Genomic DNA, 24041 nt, shown 5'->3' on the forward strand with positions numbered 1-24041 from the left:
AAATGGTTAATCCGGACTTGGCCCAGTTAAAAATAGAAACGGAACTGCAATTACCAATAAGGAAAAAACTGCCCAAGAATGAGCCAAACATTTTGAAACTATGTACACTTAACATAATTCTACAGGAAAAGATACAAAGGAAAATGAAAAAGTTTGTGATACCTTGAATGTGAAGGAAGATTTGTTTTGCGAAGGGGAGTTAGCAACAGTACTAAAAGGATTAAAAAATAATTAGGCTCCAGGAGCTGATAGGGTGGTAAATGAGTTTCTTAAATATGGTGGCTCTGAGGTTAGAAATAAGTTACTGAAGATTGTGAATATGATTTTTGAAAAGGGGAAGTACCTAATGATTTTAGGAAAACCTTAATTAAGCCACTTTACAAGAAAGGTTATAAAAGTAAGTTTGGTAATTATCGAGGTATTAGTTTGGTCTCTGTAGGTAGCAAATTACATAGTAATATGATACTTTTTAGACTGAGAGATGCTGTAGACAAAGTCTTAAGAGAAGAACAATGTGGTTTTAGAAAAGGTAGAGGATGTGTCGACCAAATTTTCACTCTTAGGTTAATAATTGAGAAGTTCCTGAGTTGTCAATCACCTTTGGTCCTCAGTTTTATAGATTATGAGCAAGCGTTCGATTCTGTTTTTTTTTTCAATGGAGATATAATTTATCCACAAAAAAAATAAACAAAAAAGTATGAAGCCCAGTAACCTGGGCTTGTATTGCAACTCCAAAAAAACTTACATCCACATACATCAGTGCATTCGGATTCCTATTTCATAACAAAACAAAAAAAAGCGTATAAAATATATTAAACATATAGAACTACTTAAGAAAAAAAAAATTAGAATTCATAAACAACCTGCAGGCAATGGTGCCTCAACTGCTCACGGAAGTTAGACCTTTCAACAATATCCCTAATAGAAGATGGTGTCTGAAACCACAGCACCGAAAGAATATGACAAGCAGAGAAAGCAGACCTTGCAAACACTCTAATTGGCCTTCAATACATACCAAACTGTCTCGTTAGATGCCCATGGACATCAGCAGCTGTCTCAAACATATGACGAAGACACATTGGAGCAATATTATTAATAATATCATACATTAGTTGAAGCTTATAGCATAAGCACAACCCTGAAAACGGTAAAATACGGACTCGCAGATAAATATTTTTAACTGAGGCATGTCTATCGACTCCATAAATAGCACGCACAGCTGAATTCTGGAGTACACACAAAGGTTTCAGGTGAGCATAAAATGTTCCAGACCAAACAGAACAACAGTATAGTAAATAAGGATGGACTAATGAGAAACATAAAAGACGCAAAACTTTCTGCGGAAACTGATGCTTTACCTTCCTTATCATACCTATATTTCTTGCTACTTTCGACTATATACACTGTACATGCTCTGAAAAACTTAGTGTTTCATCAATTATTACGCCTAGGTATTTCACTGACTTCTGACGTCTTATTGTCGAGTCTCCTACTGTAAGCTCTTGCTACCGGGGGTAATATGAAGGTGGTCTGGCCCAAACAACAAACCCCGATTTGCTGTGATTTACTTTTAACTTGTTTAGCCTTAGCAATTTCTCCACTTTTTCCATATCATTACTCAGTGTCCCTAAAAACTGAGCTTCGGTGCGCTCCGCAACTGAAAAATTCATATCATCATCAAAAATTCTATCAATTGTTGATAGGAGAGCTTTAGTAAAGGTTTTATTTTTGTATGGTATACCAGACAAATACATTAAAGTGATTAGTGCTATGCACGAAAATAACACTGCTGCGGTTAAGGAAGGAAATGAGGTTAGCAGCTGGTTTTGTATTAAATCAGGATTTAAGCAGGGTTGTGTTCTATCCTCCTTTATATGGATTATTTTGATGGACTTTGTTTTATGGAGCACAGGAAAGGCAATGGGAGACCGCAGAATCAAATGGGGAGGAAAAAGTCTCCTGGACTTGGATTATGCTGATGATTTAAGCATCGTAGATGAAAGTGTGAGCAAAATGAATGACGTTTTAGAGGTTTTGCGAGTTAAGGGTGCTAGAATTGGTTTGAAAATTAATGGTAGGAAGACTAAGTCACTAAGACTAGGAATAAGTGAAGATGAAAAGATGACGCTGGGGAATGAAAAGATTGATAAGGTGGGCAGCTTCATTTACCTTGGTAGTATTATTACTAAGGATGGTGGGAGCAGTGGAGATGTTAAAAGTAGAATAGCCGAGGCTCAGGGTGTTTTTTCATAGTTAAAAAAAGTTCGGAAGAATAGAAAGATAAGTCTGCAAACCAAGATTAGAATATTAGAAGCTACAGTGATGAAACTGGTCAAATATGGCTCTGAAGCTTGAACGCTCCGAAAAGCGGATGAAGATTTGCTAGAGAAATTTTCCAGAGAAATTGCTTAAGGATTGTTCTGGGTACCCGGCTGACTGACCGTATTTCAAACAATAGGCTATAAGAAAAATGTGGTTCAATACCGCTCTCTAGGGCTATAAGGAAAGAAAGGTTGGGGTAGCTAGAGCACTTTGTGCGGATGAAGGATGACAGATTGCTGAATGTTGTTCTTTTCGGCCAACCGTCTAGGGCTAAACGGAAAGCAGGTCGTCCCCGTCTGGGGTGGGAGGAAGTCATAAACAAAAATTTGAAGGAAATGGGAACTTCGTGGGCGGGTGTAAAAAGGGAGGCTTTGAATAGATTGGGGTGGAGGAGGAGCCTGCGTAGCTGTGTTTGCCTCAGGCGTTTTGGTGCTGCGGTGAGTTGTTAGTAGTAGTAGTAGTGTTCCTTCAAGGTCTTTTCTGACATCTTGTCTAAGATTTTCTTCCCAGAAGATTCGGCTTCGTCAATATTCACGCCTGGAGATGAAGTTACTCAATTTGCAACGTTTCTCAGTTGTATATTGCCTTTGAATGGGGATGACACTTCGAAGAAATTTATCAACTTCGCGGTATCTTCACAGTCACGGGTTTGCCAGTTCAGACTCAAGTCACGATGCTGCTCGCTTGTAGAGTAGCCGATATTCGTCAGGCTCTGCATCAACAGATTAACCTCAAGACACACCGACCTCGATAGAATCCAAATCGGTCTCTGTTCTTCAGTAATGTCACCACCACAAGTGAGCCCTCCTAATGTCTTAAGGCTTCGCATGTACTCTTGTTCAATAACTAAGTCTGCTGAGAGGCCGGCCCAGAGCCGATCTGACCTTCTAATCGTGTGTCCTTGCTCACTGAACATCTGAAACATTTTTGGGTGACGACTGGGAAGTTCAGTCATCTCTTGGATGTACAACCAGACAGATTTCACGTAAAGGTTGTGTCCAGATAAGGCTATTTAGGGAAGCATTTCGTCTGCAACCTGCAAATGCAGGCCCAGTCTCTCGGCACGTATAAACTTGAGAAGCTTTTCAACCATGTCAAGGTACTGCAGCCAGAGCTTTGCTGTTCGGTGATCTCGTAGGTCTTCAATCTTCTGTTTGATAATACTTTTCAGTAGTCCCAGCTCGGGTGCTTCGTCAAGGTCTCTGGGAGACATTTTTCCCTCAAGAGTGTCGTTGAAGAGTTTCTCAAGGCCGAAAGTATCCAAACTTCCCGTATCTTGTCCTAAAAGATGAGCGTAGAGAGCCGAGCTCACGAAAATGTGACCTCTAATAGCTCTAGAAATCGCTTTCCCAGAGAGTATATGTGGTACCGTTGCCGGTGCGTATACTATTTTCAAGATTTCTTTGAGCCCACTGTCTTGCATCAGGTTCCCTATGCATCTGACGAAGCTCATCATCAAATGAAAGCCTCCGAGTTTAATGATAACGTTGTCCAGCTCATTTGACACGTCGGGCTAGATAATCTTTATTGCCTTCCACCAAAGTGGCTGATCGAATGTGACGACTGGCGTGACAAAGTGTGACGAATGTGACGACTCAAGCTTTTCACACTAGCTTGAAAAGATCTGGATGTATACTGAAAAAAGACAAACGGACGGACAAAAAAAACAAAAAAAAACAACAAAACAAAAAAAAAAAAAAAAAAAAAAAAAAAAAACACCCACCCAAACAGATATCATTTGTCAAAAATAGCGAAATTTTGTTTTTTTTTACTAAAGATGGATTTTTTATTTCTTTTGACGTTTATAAGAAAAAATAACGTCAGAGACGGTTTCAGCTCTAAATTCTGATACAGCTGGACATATCAACCACTCATTTCGTGACACTTCATTTTTTCATGAAAAATAAAAATAAATGTAACGAAAATAGCGAAAAAAAAACAAATTTCGCAACGGGTTAGAGACGGGGATTTTGGATGTGTTGTTCAGCGCTTTTTTGGTCCGGATGGTGAAGAAAGCATTACTTTATCAATTTGTTCCTGGTTCGGGCATTTTTTTTTTTCGTATTATTACTGTACTATCTTAGAACACCGTGAGCAAGATCTATGTCTTTCTCACATGTTTTATTTAGAGGTTTGAATGATAACATCAATTTTGTTTGAACACAACTACCGTAACCAAAAATGCAAAATTTGTATCCATCTCATTGATGTGGTGTATTATTTCAAAACAGTCCATTGGGTCAGCTCGAATTTCGTACGTTTTTTTCTTTTATTTAAGAGCGCGTTATCAATCATTTCAGCTCTTGCATTATTGTAGAAAGGGCGCCAACGAGCCTAGTTAAAAATCGCACGAGCCCATCTAGGTTTCATTGCATGTAGACTTTTTTTCGTTTATTTATCCTATCGTTATTTGGAAAACTGTGTGCCATATTGTCTTTCAATTTGATCAATTCGATATTCACACTTACTAATCTAAGGTATATTACTAAAACACAATAGATTACACTTGCTAAGGTTACACAGTCTATTGAAAGATAGACCTTATAGGGCCTCTGGTGGAAGTCTTCTGTGTCTTTTGGCTGTTCTTCCTTGATGCTAAACGATCATGTAAGTGTGTACCGTCATTGAATTGTATCTTGGCATCAAAAACAGAAGAAGTTTTTTTTTTCTTTCTTGTCAAATTTTCCCTCTAATATTATATTTTTAGCACTCTACATGCTATTTCTAATTTTTACTTTCTACGATTTATATGTTTTGTGGTGTTTTTTTTTCTTCGTTGGATCTTGAGAGCTGCTTTCTAATACGAAATTTGTTTGTTCAGCAAAGAGAGGACGCAATAAAAAAGTAAGGTAAAAGTAAGGTAAAAGGAAGGTGAAAAGTAAGGTAAAGTAAGGTAAACATATCAGGTAAAATAATACGAAATTTGTTTGTTCAGCAAAGAGTGGATGCTATAAAATACAATAAGGTAAAATAATACTCAAGGTCACCATGACTAATTTATTCAACGAAAGTTTGCCAAGAACAAATAAAGAAGTTTTCACAGTTTTGGCAGGGTTTCTGTTTGATTATAAACTAGTTGGGTATTCTGGTAATGTATTTCATAGCACCCATTCTTTTAAGTGCTTACACAATATGTTATATCTTACACGTCTTCTGTTTAGCACAAATGCTTGAATTGAGATTTGTTACCTCGTAAAATGAGCAATAACCCTTGACGGGTCTTGCGCGGTCTAAACCTTCCCCCGACTTGTAAAAAAAACTGTGATGGAAAAACTGATAAGCTTTTAGAGTATACAGCGATTAGATAAGAGAAACTTATTCGATCTTATCTTCCTTGCGTTGCCCTACCAATAACCTTGATAACTCTTGGACAACTACCCTTGTCCCTAGTCAATATTCACCCCTTCGACCCTGCCTCCTTCGTTCTGCTTCAGCAAAAATCCCCCTTCGTGCCCTAATAAAAGTTTTCACTGAAAGATATAGAAAAACTTTCATCCCTTATATATTTGACATATTTTATCAGTGAAGCTCCTCCCCCCCCCCCATTACTCTCTTTTTACCTTATATTTTAATGTTCATTTTGCCAATTTCTAGCTTTCTATTTTTTGGTCGCATAACGAAATTGTTTCTATTTTATTCCCTTTTTAATTTTATGAGTTTTCTTCGTTTTTACATTTTGGTGATTCGGCATTGACCTTTTAGTTTTACGAGTTTTAATTGTTTTGACATTTTATGTACTTGATATTGACCCTTTTATAATTATTTTCGTTGTTGGTTGTTTTTTTAATTTTTTTTTTTTTATTGACGCTTAAGTGCAAATTCGGTTCATTTGGGCTTGTAATAGCAGTTTTTCAATAATAAATCTTATCTTACCAGAAGGTTATTTCCTAAATGGAAGGTACATTTTACGACACCAAAATAAACCCTAATAAATATAGACTGTTTATAACAGCCACCACCATATTTTCTGTCTTTCTTGATTTGAAAGTTCTTTTCCTCAGAAGAAACAGTCTACATTTTCTGCTTGATGAAAAAGAAGAAAAGTTAACAACAAAATTTTACATGTCAAGCGACCATATTCGTTGGCTGGGAGACTGATTTTCCAGTATTTCTGAATCTACCAGTCGGATAAAAGCATTAAAGATGCATAATGGTAAAGGTACAAGCTGGATTTTATGCTAGGAATTAAGCTCGGTAGCAGCACTATACAAGGCTATGTTTTGCGTAGCTTTTTGGACTATACACAAAATTAAGCGTTTTGTGCTAGTAAAAATTTTTTGAAGGAATAACAAACAATCATGCTATCTTAATTCATTATTTATATTTATTCAAACTGTTCTTTTTGGATATCTTCTCTTTCACTCATGCAATATCTTATATAAATTGCAAGCAGGCGCGTACATGAAAACGGGAGGGCTCAGGGATTACCCCCCTAAATCCTAAATTTTCATGAGCTTCTTGGCACTTTTTATCCAGATTATAAAAACAAAACATTATTAGGCCTCCTTCCAGTAAAAACATCTGGCATACGTGCCTGATCACAAGTTCTATGCGGTTTAATCACCAATTTGATCATTATGATCAAGAATTTAAGTGTTATTCGACATTTTTACCAGATAAACAGTTTTTTTCAGTAGGCTCAAAACCCCCTCCCCATTGCAGTAGGATAAGCTACAGTTATAGCTTGGTTGGATTAAAATATCATAGAAAAATTTGCATTTCCTTGAGGTGCAATGTAGCTCAAACAGGTTGAAATTTTGAAGCTACTCATGTTTTAAATTCAAACCATTTTGCTGTTCTTTGCTTATTTACGAGGCTCTACCGTATTTATCATGGTTACAGCGGTAGCTGCAACCTAATAAAGAGTGAACCGCAGTCCATAGTAATCAAAAACTAAAAAACACGTTTAGAAAAATAATACCTAGTAAAGAAATTGCCATCTGACACTGATTCAGGAACGGTAACTATTATTTCGGTTCGTCTTAAAAGTAAAAGTTTATTACTAAAAGAAATTTATCGTGATTTCAATAAAAGCCTGAAGCCCCTTGAAAGTGGCGTCTGGTCATATCAAAATTGTACCATTGGAATCAGCGTGGTCGCAAACCTCGAATATGGAAATTACAGTCCCCCTCCTTGAACAACAAGGAAAATAACTTTTTTGCATGGGTAGCACTGATCTCTCCCGTTTTTTTCTTCTTTTTTTTCTTTTTAGTAGGACTTAGGGGTGACCAGTACATCATAGATAGATGTGAAATAGCTCATTCGAACGGAAATTAATTTTGCTAGTGCCCTTTTTAAGTGACCCAAAAAATTGAAGGGCAACTAGCCCATAGTTAAAAGGTCCAATATCTATGGTTTTGGTGATGATATGATCTTCCATAGACCCTGGGGAAAGGGTTGTACGCTGTATCTGTATCGGTCATATCGGTATGACCATATTTGTTATTGGGTGTAACGGCATTGGGCAGGTACCGGGATCGGTCATATCAGTAGCGGGTGTTTTTTTAGATCATGTTTTTCAAATATTTCCAACGTTTCCTATTGTTTCCCAATATTTGAAACTAAAGTTGTCCAAGACCCCTAAGAAATGGCATCAGATAAAATTAAAAGTGCACCATTGGAATTAGCATGGTCGGAAACCGTGTATGAGAGGATCCAGGAGGACCTGGCGTCCCCCCAAGATTCTTTTGGCACCCTTTATCCATTTTTTTCTTTTTTAAATAAAATTGTCAATTTTGTCAATTATTGGCATCCAGGCCGCATTACTCCCCCCTCCCCCCAAGATTTTGCTCTAGATCCGCCTTTGTACAGAGGAATTACCGTCCTTCATCTTGAACAATTAAAAACACTTTTGCTTTCATAGCGTTGCGGTATGATAATAATAATAATAATAATAATAATAATTTATTATAAGCCAAAAAACAGGCCATACAGAACAGTATTCTTAATTACACTCCACAAGAAAAATAACATAAATATCAAGTTTCACTCATTGATGTCAACGCTTCATTTACATACCTACATAACTGCCTGATTGACCTTTTTACAGTCGTTTTAAGGATCCCCCGGAACACCAAGTTAACACCCTCAAAAAACTTTTACCTTAATATAGAAAGTTTCTGGCACTCGGTGAGAATATGGGCGACATCCTCAATACCTAGGTTACATCTGGGGCAAGAGTAATCCGCATTTGCATGCAAAAGCGCTGTTTACCCTTAAGCAAAAGCGCTAGTCTCTTGAGACAAAGGGAAAATAAAAAATCTGATATGGAACCTTGACAGTTTGTTACAGTTTATGCCTAGCTTATATATCATAAACATAAGGAGATGATCTAACAAAATTGTATTTGGTGAAAATAGTATTTGTTTCATGAAGAAGTTGAAACTTTTTAAGGTAAGCACAACATGGTTGCAGCGGTAGCTGCAACCTAATAAAGAGCGAACCACAGCCCATAGTAACCAAAAGTTATAAAATGCGTTTAGAAAAAACTACCTAGTGAAAACAAACTTGCCATCTGACACTGATTCAGGAATGGTACGGTATCGGACGTATTGATATCACACGTATCGGTATTGACTTATTGTTATTCGGTGTATTGGTATCGCTGGTGTCTAGACAGATTTTTAATAGCTCATATAAGAGATATTACTCATATCTACGTGCTTCTTATAAATTTAACAATCAGCAAACTCCAAATGGTATTAAAAACGGCACCTTTGAGACATTTCTGATGTTTCAAGTGAAAAAGCTGGGGCTAGTGGGCTAGCAGAACTTTTTAGTCACACAAAGAGTATGGGTATATCAGTTACCCATACTCTTTGGAGTGACGTTTAATGCTCATTTGAACACTATTGCTCATATCTTCATGACGTTTATCAATTCTGTCATCCGTAAGTATGATATAGCACTAAATGCAACACTTTTGATGTCAATTCTTAAGTAGAAAAGCATGAAAGTATAAAACGATATCATCATTGTAATAATTATGGTCCAAAACCCTTAACTGGAGGTTTGCAAGAACACCTCTCGTATGTTCTTCCTCTAAGCCCCCTTAATAAGCTACGCAATTAAGGTACAAACACTAGTATTTAAAATTAGATTATTAGAGGCGTGGTTAGTACAGCGTTCGACTTCGAATTAGAGTGTCTTGCGTTCGATTCCTGCTAGGGTCTTCTTTTTTTTAATCGTGCTTTTCTTCCTTCTATACGATCATTTTCAGATAAATACACTGTTTATGTAAATGTGAAGCACTCATTTTCAAAGCATGTCCCAGGAAGGTATTTGGTCAAGCATTTTGATTCAAAAGGGAATAGTGGTAATCCAGTTCATGGTTAGCAACGTTCAGGGTTAGCATTCTGAGTAAATCACTAAATCCATACCCCAACAAATGGCGTAATTTTGTCGAAATCCTGTGTGTGTGGGGGAGGGGGTCCAAGTTGGAGCCAATTTTCCCAGATCAGGTGAAAATGACGGAGAAAACTGAAAAACTAGCTGTATAGTAATAAAAAAGGTAAAGATGTACTAAAGAAAACTGACCTGTTTCACTGGATGCTTGAATTGTGCAGGCTTGTCGTAGTTTTGACAACATTTTTGGAGAAATTAAATTTCAGCTGGGAGAGGGGAAATGGATCTGGAGTAAAACTTAGCTCTGGGAGGGGAAGTTTCCCCCTCTGCCCCGTAACAAATTAAGCCCCTGACCACAACCCCTTGCCACTTAGTGGTTGGAGAAGCGTAGGCATGTGGTTCTGGAACCACTCAAAGTTGCAATGATGAAAAGCGTTATAAATTATTTTGTTGTTGTGAGGCTACGTATTTAATTTTAATTTCTAAATTAATATTCTTGTTTTTTATACTTGGCTTTTGTGTTTTCAGTAAAGCACTAGTTTTCTGTAATCCTGCAAATCAAGGGCAATATCACCAGTTGATTTATATGCATTAGTTTTATTGATATATGTTAGACAGGCTGTGAAGTAATAATTTTTGTTCGTTTTAAGTTTCAACTTCGCTCTTTACTTCCCTCGGAAAAACTTTGTTTTTTAAATTAATAATGTTCAAATGCAGCCATGATGTCTCCGGGAAACTTCCCCAGGGCAAGTGCTACCAGGAGCTTTGTTTTTAACGAGACTTAAATGAGAATATTTCTCATTGTTATGCATTCTTGTTTCTCATTGTTATTCAAATGTATTCTTGTTTCGAAGGGGAGAGGGCGTCAATGCCCCCTGGTATCCCTTACCGGCACCCATGAATTTGGTTGAGCGGGATATTCAGTTTGTTTAAAATCCTACTAAATAAGTAGCCAAGATTGGTGAAAATTGAAGTTGCAAGCTGAACAATGAGCCTGTACCAGCAACAAAAGCACTTTGAAAATCTGCAGTTGAAATCTTATAAGGAAAAATAAAACAGCACAACTAAAAAAAAAAATGTTACCCATCAACACAATGTGCTGCTGTAAGAACATATCTATCGTTGATTAAAGCTCCGCCACAATACAGATTCCCTTTGTATAAAAGACCAGCCATCCATGGAAAAGCAAAAACTATAGTGGGAGTTCCTCCAACAATTCTTTGCTCTCTTCTTGTCACTCCACAGGCTGTAAAATTCGAAGGAAAGCTATTAATTACATGCTGCATTACTATGCAGCCAGTCATAAGTGTCTGAGAAGTACCTGAACGCCTTTATTACAGCTTAATTAAAAAAGCTTCTTCCACGAAATAAGTTTTTCAAAGAAAAGTAAAGAACTCCATTAAACCAAAAATAAGCAGAAATAAAATCAAATAATATACCAAGCGTGAAACTACTACAAATCAGCATCAATAAATAAATGAAACCCAAAACGGACAGAAATTACAATAAATAATCGATCCAAGCTCAAAATTAGCAGAAATTAACATGAGTAGGGCTCAAAAACCATATGCCATCCCCAGGCCAGAACATAATTTGCACTTTACTGAAAAAAATGTAAATGTTTTTACTTTTATAACTTTAATAAATCAAATAATATTAACATTTTGATTAACAAATATAAGTATATGTAGCCTATACTAAACTGACTATGCACATTCCATTTGTATTTTTTTCAGTAAAGTGCAAATTATGTTCAAAAATAGAGTTGTGAGAAAGTCAAACTTTAGCGTAAAGAGCGAGGCGTTAAGGAGGGGACAGCCCCTTTCATATACGGAATAATTTCTGTTCGTTTTAAGTTTTAACGTCGTTCCTTAATTTCAGTTATAAAAACTTGTTTTTTTTTATTTAATTTTTGAATGTTTTTGAATTAATGCAGGTTTTGATTTTGACTCACCGTACATGAACAATTAAAACAAAATTTGCTTATTAATTTTACTTTTATTTGGTTAAATGGCTTTCTCAAAACTTGTTTAATTTTATTTACGAACTTTTTTTATTAGTAATAAATATACGTAACTAACGAATTAAATTACTTAACGAACTTCTATATTCATATATTTTAATACGTATATTAGGGGTTCGTCCCCTATTAAATACCTTGCTCTATAAGCTAAAATTCATATTTTGTTCCAATTCTTTAAAAATGACCCCTTAATCACAAAGGCCGTTAATTAGAATAAATAGCTCTTATGAAAGTACTAAAAAATCTTTGGCTTCAAGAGCGAGATATTGACTAGCGGGTGAACCCAATCATATACTGAATATTTTCTGTTCGTTTTTTATGTTGCCCTCCCACGATATTCTAGGACCACTGGGTTAATACGATCACCCCTGGAAAAAAAAAATGAACACGTATTCGTGATCGTTCTACTGACGGAAAATACGAAATTCCACATTTTTTTAGATGGGAGCTTGAAACCTCTACAGTAGAGCTCTCTGATACGCTGAATATGATGGTGTGATTTTCATTAAGGTTCTATAGCTTTCAGGGGGTCTTTCCCCCTCTTTTCGAAAATCAGCCAAATTTTCTCAGGTGCGTAACTTTTGATGGGTAAGATTAAACTTGATGAAACTTTTATATTTGAAATCAGCATTAGAATCTGATTCTTTTGATGTATCCGTTGGTATCAAAATACCGTTTTCTAGATTTTCGGTTACCATTGAGCCGGGTCGCTCCTTACCACGAACTGTTTGAAAACTAAAATTTTGGTTAGTGATTTAAATTTTGGGCAAAATTGGAATAAAGTGTTCAATCAGTAACAGTACTGTGCAATAAATTTTTAATAAAATTTTTATTATAGAATCCAAGGTGAATGGGAATGTTTTTTTTTTATTCATGTGAATTGAAAACGTCGCTTATTTTTGATCTTCTATACGTTTGAATCCGTCCTAACTCCCATATTGCAGACACCCTTAAATATACATGGATCTTGATCCACATTATTTTGTTAAAGGAACTTAAATAATATATTAAATACGGATAACTATTTCTTTTTAATAACTAATTCATTAATGTATGGTAAGGTAATTTATGCAAAAGGGTTCGGTTATGATGTAATAAAAAAAATACAACCAGATTTGTTTTTATAGTTTGTTTTTTTTTGTCTCAGTGAAGGCTCCTAAATTTCTATTTCAAAATTTCTAATCGGTACAACCCAATTTTCCTTCCAAACTTTGTTTTCCTCCTTAAGGTCCCCTTGGTCCATTCTAATTAAAATTAGAATTAAAATTAGAAGTTTCAAGCCAATTACAGAAAAACAAGGTTTGACCCATCGTGGTATGTCATGAATCAATGCGACCGGATAATTTCAAAATATTTTCTTCTCTTAGGTTTGTTTCGTCCCGTGTATATGTCTAGTATGTAGCAGCAGATTGGGCACAAGTCAAAAAGGGGCCTATTGTTGTGGTTAGGACTAGGACTCAATGCGCAAATTGTTTTGAATAGTTGTTATCTTTACTGAGGTTTCCTTGTTCCTATCTAGTAAAATTATTCTTGTACATTAGGGTCCGCTTGACCCAGGGACTTCTGCCTTTAAATCTCAATCTGTTCAGAAAAAAATATTTTTTGTCCCTTTTTGGCCTTTTTTCGGGGAACCAATTTTTTATATTGTTTACTGTGGGTTGGTTTCCTCTTGGCTCAAAGAATTAAGGGACATAAATCTTAAGCTGATCAGAAAAGTTTCGGGCCCCTTTTTTGCCGGGACCTTGTCCCCTAACCAATTTTTTATAATAGGCTCCTCTTGGCCCGGGGCCGTACGGCTGCCATTTTCAAACTGATAAGGACAACAGTATTATTAGCTCCTTATTGTTCCATAAAATACCCTCACCCCTCCAAACAAAAATGTTTGTTTCCCTCAGCCAGGGCAAAGATCCTTGAAAATCTCAAGCCAACTAAAAAACAACATTGGCCATTTTGGGCCATAATTGTTTTGGAGGCCATACCTCAAAAAACAAAATTTTGCTTGTACATACGGGTCCATTTTCTCGAGGACTATGGTTTTAAGGTTCAAGTTATTCAGAGTAAAAAATTCATAGGTGTTATTGTGGCTCCATTTTAATGCGAACTTATATTTTTTTTTTTCAGTTTTTGCTTCTAATTGCGGTCCCCTTAATATATATATATATATATATATATATATATATATATATATATATATATATATATATATATATATATATATATATATATATATATATATATATATATATATATATATATATATATATATATATATATATATATATATATATATATATATATATATATTCCAACACCGACCTTTTTTTTTGTGCATTAAGTTCCCTTAGTCCAGGAGCTTATGGTTGTAAGCTTCAAGCGTTTTGGAGAAAAAGTTTCTTACCCCTTTTCAGCTGTTTTTTGGGGAGGAGGGGGGTAGGTGATTCGATATTACTTTTACATTTTTCCTCTGCCTTATAGTCCTCTTGACATCAAGTTACCCTTTGCCCAGCAATTTACGAACTGATGATGAGGGGAAACGAGCTATTTGCCCAAATTCTAGGCTACTAACTGGACTTTTGATCCCTTTGGAAACGAAGGGACCAAAAGAGACCTTTGGAAACACGTTTGGAAACACGATGTTGGGTGAAGTAGGATTTGGACCCATTTGTGACTCATCAGTTACGTAAATTATCAAAAAAAATAATTAACGTTTCAATTTTAAAAAAAATCAAAAATCGTCATTACCATGGTTTCCAGAATCCAAATCTTAGTTTGAAGACTTGTCTTCCTATCCTCCCAAAAAAATTTCAACTACTGAAGAACAACTTGCGCCTTGGCGTCTCTAACTCTTCCTTTACGATCTAACTATCGAAATGAGCTCTAAATCAAACAGTTCGTGGTAACGAACTGTAAGTAAGGAGCGACCCGGCTCAATAGTGACCGGAACTCTAAAAATAGATACATCAGAATTTTGATACCAATAGATGCATCAAAAGAATTGGATTTTTATGTTGATTTCAAATATATAATGTTCATCAAGTTTAGTCTTATCGATCAAAAGTTACGAGCCTGAGAAAATTTGCCTTATTTAGGGGAAATAAGAGGAAACACCCCCTTAATAAGGGTGTTTCCCCTTAATAAGGAGAAACACCCCTAAAATGTCATAGGATCTTAATGAAAATCGCACCATCAGATTCAGCGTATCAAAGAACCCTAATGTAGAAGTTTCAAGCTCCTATGTGCAAAAATGTGGAATTTTGTATTTTGCCAGAAGAAAGATCACGGATGCGTGTTTATTTGTTGTTTTTTTTGTTTGTTTTTTCTTTCCCCCAGGGGTGATCGTATTGACCCAGTGGTCATAGAATATCACGGGGGGCTCATTCGAACGGAAATTAAAAGTTCTAGTCCCCTTTTTAAGTGACCAAAAAAATGGAGGGCAACTAGGCCCCCTCCCACGATCATTTTTTTACCAAAGTCATCATATAAAAATTTTGAAATAGGTATTTTGTTCAGAATGGTCAAAAAAATAATAACTATATCTTTGAGGATGACTTAATCCCCCACAGTCCCCGGGGGAAGGACTGCAAGTTATGAACTTTGCCCAATGTTTACATATAGTATTGGTTATTAGGAAGTATACACACGTTTTCAGGGGGGACGTTTGCTGGTAGGGGGGGAGGGGTCGGGGGTTACGTCGGAAGATCTTTCCATGGAAGAATTTTTCATTGGGAAGGGACATTGCTATGAAGGGGGTGCCAGATTTCCCTGCATTATTTAAAAAAACTATCAGAAATTAAATTTAAAAAACAAGTTTTCAACTGAAAACTTTTCAACTTCGAAACTTAAAACGAACAGAAACTATTACGTATGTGATTGGGGTCGCCCCCTAGTCAATACCTCGCTCTTTACGCTAAATTTTTTTTAGTACTTTTATAAGAGCTATTTATTCTAATTAATGGCATTTGTGATTAAGGGGTTATTTTTAAAGCATTGGAATAAAATTCAAATTTAGCGTAAAGAGCTAGGAGGCGAACCCCATAATATACCTATTAAAAATATATGAATATAGAAGTTCGTTACGTAAGTTAATTCGTAAGTTACATATATTTATTACTAATAAAAACGTTCGTAAATAAAATTAAACAACTTTCGAGAAAGCCATTTGACCAAACAAAGTAAAATTAATATACAATTTTTTTTTTTGAATTATTGATGTACGGTGAGCCAAAATCAAAACCTGCATTAATTCAAAAACTTTCAGAAATTAAATAAAAATCCAGTTTTTTTTTAACTAAAAGTAAGGAGCGACATTAAAACTTAAAATGAACAGAAATTATTATGTAAATGAAAGGGGCTGTCCCCTCTTCAACAACTCGCTCTTTACACTAAAGTTTGACTCTTTCTCACAAGTTTATTTTTTAAAACAATCAAAAACTTTAGCGTAAAGAGCGAGGTGTTGAAAATGGGACAGCCCCTTTCATATACGGAATAATTTCTGTTCGTTTTAAGTTTTAATGTTGCTCCTTACTTTCAGTTAAAAAAAACTTGTTTTTTTTTTTATTTAATATCAGTATAAGCTCTTCAGGATTAAGATATGGTTTTGACTGCATATATTTCTAAATTTATTTCACTGATAGTTTAGTTAAATTTTCCACTTTTCTTTCTTTTTATTTCACAAAGGTGTAATCGGTCATCAATGAAAGCCATTGGCCAAATCTATATTATGTATTCGAATTTATCTAAAAAGCAATTTAATAAGTTATAATTGATGTTTATTAGATGTAATAATGTAGCTATTGTTGAAAAATTAAAAGTTATCATATTTTAAATAATCCCTGAATGATAACCTTAGGATTCTAAATTAACTAAAAAAACTCTTTCCTAAAAAAAGTTTTTCAAAAAAGAAAAGAGCCTTATTCTAAGGCTCTAAAGAGCCTAAACTGAACAGAAATGAAGTAACGTAATAACTCGAACTTAAACGAACAGAAATTAAAAATGAATAATTACATCGAACAAAAAGATAACAGATGATAGATGAGCAAATGAATTCTAAAGCAAACAGAAACTAAACTAAAAATAATAATAATAAAAAAAAAAAATCCAACTTAAAACCAACATAGCATATCACAAACAGGAGTAGAGCTACCACCTACTAGATCTTCTAAAGGCCGAAGCGTCATTTGTACTTTACTGAAAACGATTTGAATTTCGAGTAGTTTGTTTTTTATTTGTCATAGCTTCAATATGATACGACAAAAAATATAATATTACGAAGTTCATCGAGGTTTATAAATTATAAGTGAGAGTAGTTCGTCTACGAAATTAGACAGTGTTGAATATGCTACTACTACTACCAACAGCTCATCGCAGCATCAAGCCGCCAGAGGCCAACACAGCTACGCATGCTCTTCCCCCATCCCAAATTATTCAAAGCAACCCTCTTTACACCCTCCCAGAAAGTTCCCATTTCCTTTAAATCTTTCTTTATGACATCTTCCCGCCCCAACCGCGGACGACCTGCTTTCCGTTTAGCCCTAGACGGTTGGCCGAACAGGACAATTTTTCACAATCTGTCATCCTTCATCCGCAGAACGTACCCTAGCCATCTCAACCTTTTTCTCATCATAGCCCTAGACAGCGGGATTGAATCACACTTTTCGTACAGCCAACTGTTTGAAATATGGTCGGTAAGTCGGGTACCCAGAACAACACGTAAGCAATTTCCCTGGAAAATATCTAGCAAATCTTCATCCGCTTTTCGGAGTGCCCGCGCTTCAGAGCCATAATTTACCACTGTCATCACTGTAGCTTCTAATATTCTAATCTTGGTTTACAGACTTATCTTCCTATTCTTCCGAACTTTTTTTAAACTGTGAAAAAACACCCTGAGCCTTGATTATTATACTTTTAACATCTTCACTGCTCCCACCGTCTTACTAATAATACTACCAAGGTAAGTGAAGCTGCCCACCTAATCAATCTTTTCGTTACCCAACGTCACCTTTTCATCACCACTTATTCCTAGCCTTAGTCACTTATTCCTAGCCCTAGTGACCTAGTCTTCATAAAATTTATTTTCAAATCTATTCTAGCACCCTGAACTCGCAAAACCTCTAAAAGCTCATTCATTTTGCTCACACTTTCATCTAGGACGCTTAAATCCTCAGCATAATCTAAGTCCAGGAGAGTTTTTCTCTCCATTTGATTCCATGGTCTCCCATTGCCTTTCTTGTGCTTCTTAAGACAAAATCCATCAAAACGATCCATATTAAGGGGATAGAACATAACCCTGCTTAACTCCTGATTTAATACGAAACCAGCTACTAATCTCATTTCCTACCGCAGCAGGGTTATTCTCACACATAGCACTAAACACTTTAATGTATTTGTCTGGTATACCATACAAGGATAAAACCTTTGCTATCAACAGAATCGAACGCTTGCTCATATTCTATAAAACTGAGGACCAAAGACATTTGATAACTCTGGCACTTTTCATTTATTAACCTAAGCGTGAAAAGTCGGTCGACACATCCTCTACCTTTTCTAAAACCACACTGTTCTTCTCTTAAAATTTTGTCTACACCATCTCTCAGTCTAAAAAGTATCCTATTACTAAGTAATTTGCTACCTAAAGAGACCAGACTATTGCCTCGATATGTTCCACACTCACTCTTATCACCTTTTTTATAAAGTGGTTTAATTAAAGTTTTCTTAAAATCGCTAGGTACTTCCACTTTTTCAAAAATCATATGCATAATCTTCAGTAACTTACTTCTGACCTCAGAGCCGCCATATATAAGAAACTCATTTACCCCACTATCAGGAACTGGAGCCTTATTATATTTTAATCCTTTTAGTACTGTCGCTAATTCTTCTTCACAAAACAGATCTGCCTTTCAAACAGTTTGTGGGAACGAGCTGTAAATAAGGAGCAACCCGTCTCAACAGTAACTGAAACTCTAAAAAACGGATACCAGTAGATATAAAAAAAAAAATCGGAATTTTATGCTGATTTCATCATATTTAGCTAATTTCATCAAGTTTCATCAAATTTAGTCTTACTCATCAAAAGTTACGTGCCTGAAAAACTTCGCCTCATTTTCGAAAAAAGAGGAAAACACCCCTAAAAAGTCACAGAATCTTAATGAAAATCTCACCATCAGATTCAGCGTGACAGAGAACCCTAATGTTAAAGTTTCAAGCTCATATCTGCAAAAATGTGAAATTTTGTATTTTTTGCCAGAAGAGATATCACGGATGCGTGTTTATTTGGTTTTTTTTACTTCTTCTTTTTCCAGGGGTGATCGTATTGACCAAGTGGTCCTAGAATATCACGAGCGGGCTCATTCAAACGGAAATTAAAAGTCTAATGCCCTTTTTAAGTGACAAAAAAATTGGAGGGCAACTAGGCCCCCTCCCACGCTCATTTTTTTCCAAAGTCATCGTATCAAAATTTTGAGATAGCCATTTTGTTCAGCATAGTCGAAAAACCTAATAACTGTGTCTTTGAGGATGATTTAATCCCCACAGTCCCCTGGGGAAGGGGTGAAAAGTATGAACTTCACCCATTGTTTACATATAGTATTGGTTATTGGGAAGTATACAGACGTTTTCAGGTAGGGTTTTTATAATAGGGTAGGTGGGGGGAGGGGTTACGTGGGAAGATCTTTCCATGGAGGAATTTTTCATCGGCGAAGAGAATTTTTCCATGAACGGGGCGTCGGATTTCCCTGCATTATTTAAAAAAAGATCAGAAATTAAATAAAAAAAAAAACAAGTTTTTTCAACTGAAAGTAAGGAGCAACATTAAAACGTAAAACGAACACAAATTATTACGTATATGAGGAGGTTCGCCCCCTCGTCAATACCTCGCTCTTTACGCTAAAGATTTTCTTGTACTTTAAAAAGAGCTATGCATTCTAATTAAACGGCCTGCGTGATTCAGGGCAGGGCCGCTCTGATGTGCACTGGGCAGGGCCCATCGGCGTATGGATACGTCCCGTCAGTCACAAACCTTCCCCCAGCAATGGGTTAAATTGCTGGTGTTACAGGACGCCAAAAGGACGCACTATCGGTAATAGATACAGTCGGCCTCTGCTAGGGACAGAGAGGAGTGGCTTACTGCTGTCCCGAAGCCAGCCAAGAAACCCCTTCTTTAATTTCAATGATGAATATGAACAAGAGATCAAATATGAGAACCAGTGCTACCGCGTCCGGGGTAACCGATGATAATGCGTTAAGAGCAACCACGTCCGGGGCAACCGACGATTCGACGACCGTGAATCGCGCGAATATATCTAAGTTGACAACTCCAACCTTGGAGGCCATTGTTTCTCCAAAAATAACTATGTCAATAGGTACCCTCAACACTAGAACCCTCGCTAAACAAGGAAAAATAGACCTACTCCTAGGAGAGATAAAACTACAGCTGGGACGTTATTGGTCTAGCCGAAACCCATCTTCCAGACACTGGTGAAGAGAAACATGGAGATGTCCACCCTTCTACTCTCTGGACGTAATGATGGCAAACATTGACAAGGTATAGGTTTCCTACTGTCTAATAAAGCAAGAAAATCGTTAATCACCGTAACCCCCCTCACGGAACGGATCATCATGATCCGCCTGAAAGGTTCACCCACAAACCTCAAAATTCTCCAAGTATACGCTACGGATTCCAGCAGAGACGACGAAGAGTCTGAAAATTTCTATCTCCAGCTTCAAAGTCTAGTTGATTCTGTCCCTAAAAAGGACATAATCTTTGTCATTGGTGACTTCAACGCCATCGTTGGAAACAACCACACAGGACACGAAGATGCAATAGGCAAATTTGGACATGGAAAAATGAACAGAAGAGGAGAACGCCTTATCGGATTCTGCAGAGACAGCGATTTAGTCATTACAACCACACTGCTCAAACACAGACCTCGCCGTAAGACGTCCTGGACCTCACCGGATGGAAAAACTAAGAACTTAATAGACTACATCCTTGTGTCTAGACGTTGGAAAACGTCCGTCCTAAACACGGTCACGCTAGCTGGTGGCGACTTTGACGGCGACCACTCGCTTGTCATGTCTAGGTTCACAAAAATACTTAAAACAGCATCAAAGTTGTCTAAGAAAACCCCCAAATTTCGAGTAGATCTCCTGAAAGACGAGAATACACGTATAACCTACATCATCACTCTATCCGAAAAAATTTCGGAGCTCACGTCGAGCTCTCCACCTATTCTGTCTAAGGAAGATATCGACAACCTGGTGACTAGCAGCACAAATTTCATATGTGGTGTCGCGCTTTCCATAGTGGGTCCCCAAAAAAAAAACAATCAGAAACCTTGGATAACAGATGAGATCATCTCCCTCGGCGACGAAAAGCGCCAACTCACGAACAGGCAAGATAAAGAAAGTAGGGACCGATAGAAGCAACTCAAACGGGCTATAGAGAAAACCATCAGACGTGCTCACCGCGCTTTTATTAAAGAAAAGAGCGATCAATGTGAATCGGCCTTCAAGAAAGGAGACCCCCCACTTCATGTATAGAAGCGTGCGGGACTTTGCCAATAAGAAGGACATCAAAGCGTGTTCCCTTCTCGACGAACATGGAAAACAAATACAGTTCGCAGACGGAATCCACTCTCGATGGAAAAACCATTTTAAAAATAAACTGAATTTGGCCATCCACCCAGACCCAACAATCCTCAACAGCTTCCCCGTAACCTCTACAGACCCAAGTCCTCCCCCTCTTCGCTCTGAAATAGAAGCAGCTATCAGAGACTTGAGAACAAACCAAGCTGCCAGCTCCAATGGAATCCAGCCTGAACTACTGAAAGTAAACTGCGAACCACTCCTTGACCTTCACCACAAAATTGCCATAGCTGCTTGGGAAAAATGTCACTTCCCCTCACCCTGGTGCAAAGCCACGATAGTCCCCCTGAATAAGAAAGGCTCTAAAGCTGTCTGCGACAACTACCGCCCAATAAGTCTTACCAGCCACGCCGCAAAAATCCTCACAAGAGTCATGCTCGGGCGTATACGAGCCATTTCCTCAATGGTCATGCCGGAATACCAAGCCAGCTTCCGACCTAATAGATCAACAATTGATGAGATACTCACTGTCTGGCAGATCATGGAAAAGTATAGCAAAGTTGGCTGCATCATCTACCACCTTTTCATAGAATTTAAACAAGCAATCGATTTCATATGGAGAGAATGTCTATGACATCCTTCTGCACATTGGCATCCCATCCAATCTAATATAGCTGATCAAAGACATGTATGAGTAGTTCAGAAGCTGCGTCATAGCTGGAGCACGACTTACCGAGAGTTTCAAAACATCTACCGGAGTGCTCCAAGGTTGCCTGCTATCCTCGGAGCTGCTCAATCTCTTCCTATCTGCAGCCCTTTCACTCACAGACAACCCACCCGGCGCCTTTGTCGGAGGAGTGGTGATAGAAAAACTAGCATATGCCAATGACATACACCTAATAGCCAAGTCTCTTCAAGATATACAATCCCAGGCTAACAGCGTTCACTCGTCTACCAACCTCTTCGGGATGGCCATCAACACCTAAAAAAAGCCATGCGCTGCTCACGCAAGCTCGATTCACAGGTAGATCTCAGCCTTCAGTTTGGTGGAGATGCCATTGAGTGGGTGGAAGACTTCACCTACCTTGGGAGCTTACTTACTTCGGATAATAACCAACTCAAAGACATCAAGAGACGCCTGATACTTGCAAACTCCAGTTTTAAAGCTCTGATGCCCATCTGGAGGAATAAGAACTTAACAACAATTTTCAAAACGAGACTCTTCTGCTCCCTCATTATTCAGATCGGCATCTATGCCTGTGAATCCTGGACGCTTAAAACATACGATCAATGTCGCCTAGCTGCCTTTGAAACCAAATCCCTACGACGCATCGCTAGTATCACCTACCACGACAGAATCTCCAACTCCAAGCTTCTCCATAATCTGAAAGTCAAATTCACAATACTGGACAAAATAAAACTACAACAACTCAAATGGCTTGGACACACCCAACGCATGGCTAGCACCCGTCTCCCGAAGATAGCCTTCGATGGACGAGTACACGGTGCTCGCCCCAGAGGTCATCCTCCAAAGAGATGGTAAGAAAATTTCTCACCCTACAACCTGCCACAACTCCTCCACCTGGCCGACAACAGAAGCACCTACAGGAGGCATATCAATCAACTGGTTAAAGAAGAGGCCCCAAAATGACCTTCAAGGACGGATGGGACAAAAATCAAGTGATTCAGGGGTCATTCTTTAAGAATTGGAACAAAATTCAAACTTTAACATAAAGAGCGAGGTGTGGACGGGGGGGGGGGCGAACCCCCTCATAAACGTAATAATTTTTGTTCGTTGTATGTTTTAATGTTGCTCCTTACTTTCAGTTGAAAAAACTTGTTTTTTTATTTAATTAATCAAAACACTTTTTGAACAAAATAAGTTTTTCAAAAAAAAGTAAATAACTCCTTTAAACCAGAAATGAACAAAAATAGAATCATATAATCTACCAAGCATACAACTACCATAACTAAATATCAATAAATAAATGAAAACCAAAACAAACATAAATTAAAATAAGTCAAACTCAAAACGAGCAGAAATTAATCTCAATTGGATTTTAAACCACAAGCTTTCTAAAATCCAGAGTATAATTTGTACTTAGCTGAAAAAAAATTCAAATGCATTTACTGAAAAAAATGTGCATTGTCAGTTTAATATGCATATGCTGATATTTATTCCTTAGAATTTTAATTAATTTTGTTTTCTTAAAGTTATAAGGGAAAACGTTTAAAAGAATTTTTTTCAGTAAAGTACAAACTATATTCTGGCTTTTAGAACACATAAGATTTAGAACCATACTCAGATTAATTTCTGCACGTTTTGAATTTGACTTATTTTAATTTCTGTTTGTTTTTGGGTTTCATTTATTTATTGATACTGATTTGAGGTAGTTGTATGCTTGGTAGATTTATTGATTCTATTTTTGTTCATTTTTGGTTTAATGGAGTTTTTTACTTTTTTAAACTTATTTTGTGAAAAAAGTTTTTTTGATTAGCTTCTCCTCAATTGATACTGACAAGGTCATTTATAGGGAAAAAGTCTTAGCCTATTCTGAAGATAGACAGGCGCTCCTTCCATAAAAATTCTTAATACCCGCTGAGGGTATCTTAAAGATCGCACTTCTAGTTTCTTTGACTTGTGTAGACCCTAAAAGCCTTGTTATATGATATATAGACTATTGCGAATAGAATGGCTACCTCAAAATTTCTATTAGACGCATTTCGGGACAATATGACGTCTGTGTAGGGGGGAGAGGGTAGCTGTCCT

General features: G+C 37.0%; 1 protein-coding gene across 1 annotated transcript in view; it reads right to left on the bottom strand.

The window, feature by feature from the left end:
* LOC148952056 (trypsin-1-like) overlaps window positions 1-24041 on the bottom strand; it is a 95341-nt gene that overhangs the window by 38281 nt on the left and 33019 nt on the right. Inside the window, exon 4 of the mRNA XM_089089519.1 lies at window positions 10750-10912. Coding sequence (XP_088945645.1) covers window positions 10750-10912 — 163 coding nt within the window. The remainder of the gene's footprint in view (window positions 1-10749; window positions 10913-24041) is intronic.

The sequence above is a fragment of the Artemia sp. Qi Xiang Cuo genome, chromosome 5 (genome assembly GCF_049724085.1).
Source record: "Artemia sp. Qi Xiang Cuo chromosome 5, ASM4972408v1, whole genome shotgun sequence".
NCBI classification, from domain to species: domain Eukaryota; kingdom Metazoa; phylum Arthropoda; class Branchiopoda; order Anostraca; family Artemiidae; genus Artemia; species Artemia sp. Qi Xiang Cuo.